Here is a 5,669-nt window from a genome sequence, read left to right as displayed (position 1 = left end):
CCCCCCCCAAGCACCCATTCTCAAACGTCTTTTTTGCGCCTGACGCCTTGGCAAGCCAAATTTGGCTCCAAAGAAAGTCGACTCCCCAGATCTACGCACTAATTCAAGTATATTCAGAATGAGGGTCTCACGTTTACTTTTTCCAAAGTGTGCAATCCATACATATCTCTCCGACTGGACTCTAGGTAAAAGTAAAGCATAAAGTAAAGCCAACAGTGACATTTTTCTGTTAGATGTAGGTACAGTTCCACTGTGACCTTTACGGTGAGCCCAAAAGTGACCTCACTGTGATCTCATTATGACTCTCACTGTGACTCCGGATGTTGCACTCGAGGGCAAGCGGTTTGAATAATGGGAAAGCAAGGAGCATGGGAAACAATGCATTTTTTTTTTACTCCACTTGTACTTTGTGTTTTTTCCCAACTTTTATTCCCATCAAAATGGAATCCTCTCCGAAATGGCATAAAGTCAAATCAGCTCTAACGGCCACTTGTCAAAGACAATCACCAGTACAAATGACTACCCCCTCCCCCTACCCATTTGCGTTTCAAAAAAATATTATAACGACATCGCCCAAGACACCCAACTGTCTAAAACAACTACTTTTCTCTTCGATTATAGATGGCCATCTTGGACAATGTTGTCTGTACTTCTATTTTGTCTAACAGGACTTTTGTTACATTCATGCACAACCCCCACCTCCCCCCGTTTTAACCCGACCTCCCCCCCCTCAAAAAAGCAACCGAAACAATTAAAAATCACCACCCCTTCTCATGTCGTTGCTATACTGTAATAGATCTACGTTCCCACTCATGGACTTACGCCGGTATGTTACTGTGGAACGTGATGAAGCCGTAGAGGAAGACGAGGACGCCGACGACCGAGGCAGGCAGGAGCCAGGCGGTGTAGAAACCTGCAAATAGAAGGATAGATGGAAAAGCTCATACTTATCTTCTATGGAGTGTCGAAAAATAAAACTACAAAAAGAAAAGAAATAAATAAAAAAACACCCCATAAAACACGCGAAAAAGCCTCAAACCAAACCAAGCCAAACCAAACTAGCTCCCTTAAAAAAAGAACTTGAGGTGACTATGTCCAAATTCATTGTCAAGAGAAATAATTGTGCCAAGGTGTTATTAACGGGCCATTGTCATCGTACATTTCTAACACCTTTTTAAAAACTGTAAGATTTATTAAGTTGCCTGACCTCCCAGTTATCATTCATCTCCGATAGGACCGAGCCAAATGGACAGAGAACCTTGAATGAAAACTCTTCCAAAACAACTCACGTTCAGAACACCTCTTTGAAAATTTAAACCAGGGCCATCTCGTCTACAGTTGCCCAGTATGATACCAACTGAACTGACAGTGCGCGCTGGTGTTAACTTGAAATGGTTGGGTATTTACGCATGGAAATTACAATTGTGGTAAAACCTGGAGGACGGAAGGACTTTATTTATTGACATAATGGAACTTCATTTCAACGCCTACATTTTGTTGTGGCGCTCATATGACCTTATGCAGTTGTGAGCGCCATAAAACCCTCTACTAAAAAAAACTAAACATTTTGTTGAGTTTTTTAAATTTAATTTTGTTGCATTTTAGCGAACATTGACAGCCATATTTCTAGCTTTCAGCTGACGTGTAATGAGAAGAGTACTGCTGGGCCTTTGTTTGGGAAGTGTAGGCACAAAGCTACAAATATTGATTGATATGCAAATCTCATAAAAGATACATGCAACATTATAACAATGCGTGGCATCGTGGTGAAATGAGACACTCGTCACAATAATGAACTCAAAGAAACAGTAATTTTTTTCCACTTGAAGGGCAGTTTTTAAAGTCAATTTCTCTTTCTTTTTGGTCTCAACACGTGTTATGTCCTCATTAAACACATTTCTGGGCGTATTTTACTGGAAAAACGTTGTCGAAAGCATAACCAATATGCATCTGCAGTAACCAAGGACACTTTAGCTTTGAGAGTCACTAAGCTTTGGCGTCCATTTTCTCACTAACTTTACCACTGAAACGAGGTGACTCCAACCTCCCACAATCGTAAGTATCTCAATTTATCTTTCATATACATGGGTATTTAAACACATTTTTAAAAAGACAATAATGAACAAGGTTTAAGATGGTAATTATAACTCCATATGCCCCAAAACTGACGAGCGCCTGATTCCATCACGCTACCACACAAATGATATAACGACCATTGTTACGAACAAACAATACGATGGTGTTTTTTTGTATATTAGTCTAGACTATTTTTGTGAAGTTTAGATAGGACGTGTTGTCAGCTAATATTACAATAATCAGGCCTACGAACGCCACAAAATGACAGCACGTTTATGATTAGTGATACATGGGGAGAAACGAACAGAGAAACAAACTCAGTCCGGCTAACAACAACAACAACAACAACAACAACAACAACAACAACAACAACAACAACAACAACAACAACAACAACAACAACAATAATATCAAGAAAAATAACAACGGCAGCAACAACAACAAGAGTAACAAAAGCAACAATGACAACAACAACAACAAAAACAACAACAAAAACAACAACGACAACAAAATCAACAATGACAGAAACATTAATAGCCAAAAATAACACCACCACTATCAACAATAACTGACAGTTACTTGTTGGGGTTAAGGTGGGCCTGGGGAAAGATTGGGGTGCTCATGAATGAGAGGCGAACATGGTAACCCCCTGACCACGAAAGCCCCCCTACAACAGCAGAGAAAGTTCGCTCACCTAACCAGGCGAAGTAGAAACCGATCTTTTTCCCGAAGTTTTCTCTGATTTGGTCGAGAGGCTGGTATGTACATGTACCAACCCCCACAACCACCACCACCACCACCACCACCACCACAACAACAACAGCAACAACAACAGCAACAACAGCGACAACAGTAGAAACAGCAGTAGTAGCAGAAAGCTAACCTAACCAGGTGAAGTAGATGCCGATCTTCTCCCTAAAGTACTCCCAGATGTGGTCCAGAGGCTGGTACTTGTACCAACCCCTCTAGCCATCATCACCACCAGCATAACAACAACAGCAACACCAACAACTACAACACCTACAGCAACAAACAACAACATAACAATAACAATAACAAACAGTTGCTTGTGGGGTTAGGGTGGGCCTCAACAAGACCAGTTGGGGGGGGGGGGTGTACATACTCCACAAAGCTGCAAAGGTTTAAATCTCTACCTCAACAGCAGGAAGCTCACCTAACCAGGTGCCGTATACTAAGAGCTAAATCTCTACCACCACAGCAGGGAGCTGCTGACTCACCTAACCAGGCGAAGTAGATGCCGATCTTCTCCCAGATGTGGTCCGAAGGCTGGTACTTGTACAACCACAACTACGACCACAACACCTACAACAACAACAACAACAACATCAACAACAACAACCAACACAACAACAACAACGATATAACAATAACAATAACAGACAGTTGTTTATGGGGTTAGGGTGGGCCTGGAGAAGGATTTCTTTTTGTTGGGGGGGGGGGGGAGTAAACCACAAGCGGTTACGTGTTGACTACAACAGCAGCAGCAAAGGAAGCTGACTCACCTAACCAGGCGAAGTAGATGCCGATCTTCTCCCCGAAGTACTCCCTGATGTGGTCAAGAGGCTGGTACTTGTACCAACAGCCCCAGCGGGCCCAGTACTTGTGCAGCACCTGTCGCTTGTTCAACAGCTCCGGCTCGATGCTTGCGTCGGGGATCTCGTAGTTACCCTGACATGACCAATCGTTTAATCATCATTCAATCAGTCAATCAATCAGTTATTCAAACAAACAGCAAATCGATCAATCGATCAATCAATCAATCAACCAATTAATCAATCAATCAATCAATCAATCAATCACTCACTCAATCAATCAATCAATCAATCAATCAATCAATCAATCAATCAATCAATCAATCAATCAATCAATCAGCCAATCAATCAATCAATCAATCAATCAATCAATCAACCAATTAATTGGTTGATCAATCAATCAATAAAGACATAAATAAATCATCTAACGAATTTACTAACCAACCAACTATCTAACCAGCCAACCAATCAACCAACCTACCAACCAGTATATAAGCGAATGAATGAATGAATCAATGAATGAAAAGAATAAAATATAGTTTATCAGTCAATCAGTCAACACAAATCAAACAAAATAAAAATAGACCCTAAAGCAATCAATGAACAGACCAGGTAATCAATAAATCATCTACCTGCGAACACAAAACTAAACAAAACAAAGGAGATTTCTATCTCGAACTTTTCAATCGAAGGGTATCAACTATGCCCATTGTATCGAACTCAATGAGAATGAACTCTCCAAGTTTCATGCGTGCATTTATAGAATTTCCTACAAGAGGGGGGAATGGAACGGACACACACACGCACAAACACACATACACATACACATACACACGCACATACACTCAAACACACACACACACACACGTGTACCCGCACAAACACACATATACATACACACTGACATACACGCGCACAAACACACAAACACATACATACACACAGACACACTGTGTATACATACACACATGCACACACACATACAAACACACAGACATTCACACACATAAATACACACACAAACACCTATATGCCCCCCCCCCGAACACATACACACACACACACCCACTCACGAGCCCCGAGGCTGACTCATCGGACTTGTGAAACTTGATCGAACCCAGGTTAGGAACTATTGCATTGATCTAACTCAATGCAAATTATAGTTTCGAACTAAAATTTTAATGTCCGAGACTGAACTTACATCTTAAACTTTTCTTTTTTTTTTTGGCGGACAGGAAAAAAGGGGGGGGGGGAGAGAAGAAACTCTCATACTTTTATCGGGGGGGGGGGGGGGGGTTGTCAAGTATCTCTCTTTGTCTGCTAGGATGAGGTGCTGTAGTCCTCTCAGCTGAGATCAACTTCTGATAGGCGACGTCAGATCAGCCCGCACCATACTTACTTTTTACTTTTCCCGTCCTCTGGTATCCTTAAGATGTCGAGGGTAGCTTCCATGAAATCAATGATTTGTGGTTCCTTGTCTCCTAATTCGCATACATTCCATGTTCCAATTTTCGTTGTTCTATCTCGTGTCCGTTTGACGTTTTCATTCCTTTTTCCCCGTTAGAGTCTGTCCGTTTCTTTTCCCCCTTTCTTTGGTTTTTAGCAGCCTGCACCATAAATGATCTATATTGTGCTTAAGGAGGCGTAAAAGGAATATTTATATGTTTTGTTTTGTTTGTTCTCATCGTATGAACAACTTCTGATAGGTGACGTCAAGATAGCCCGCATCATGGGTATTCTAAATTGTGTTGAAGTAGACGTAAAAGAAATATTTACAAGTTTGCTTATTTAGTTCTCATGTACTCACACTGTGTAGAGGGAAAGCAGCCACAAAACCGTGCTCATCGATCAGACGTTCAATGCCGATTTCCGCGCGCTTTTTCTTCCCGTAGACAGTCGTGGAGAGGATCTCACCGAGGATGCGATGACGTTGTGTGTCCTCGAAGAAATTCTCTTGGTCGTCGCTACCCAAGAACCTGGAGGGTTGAAAGTTTGAATCTTTTGCTGATCATGTGTTAGAAACATCCCCCCCCCCCCCCA

General features: G+C 41.6%; 1 protein-coding gene across 1 annotated transcript in view; it reads right to left on the bottom strand.

Annotated features, from left to right (window-relative positions):
• The window catches only part of LOC101863672 (anoctamin-7), a 38,913-nt gene that overhangs the window by 21,967 nt on the left and 11,277 nt on the right, over nt 1–5,669 (bottom strand). Inside the window, exons 4-6 of the mRNA XM_035969882.1 lie at nt 5,437–5,605; nt 3,600–3,765; nt 823–913 (exon numbers count right to left, since the gene is read on the bottom strand). Coding sequence (XP_035825775.1) covers nt 823–913; nt 3,600–3,765; nt 5,437–5,605 — 426 coding nt within the window. The remainder of the gene's footprint in view (nt 1–822; nt 914–3,599; nt 3,766–5,436; nt 5,606–5,669) is intronic.

This window comes from Aplysia californica, unplaced genomic scaffold, assembly GCF_000002075.1.
Source record: "Aplysia californica isolate F4 #8 unplaced genomic scaffold, AplCal3.0 scaffold00191, whole genome shotgun sequence".
In the NCBI taxonomy this organism is placed as follows: Eukaryota; Metazoa; Mollusca; class Gastropoda; order Aplysiida; family Aplysiidae; genus Aplysia; species Aplysia californica.
Note: the sequence above shows the minus strand (reverse complement) of the source record. Positions and strands in the feature narration are given on the sequence as shown.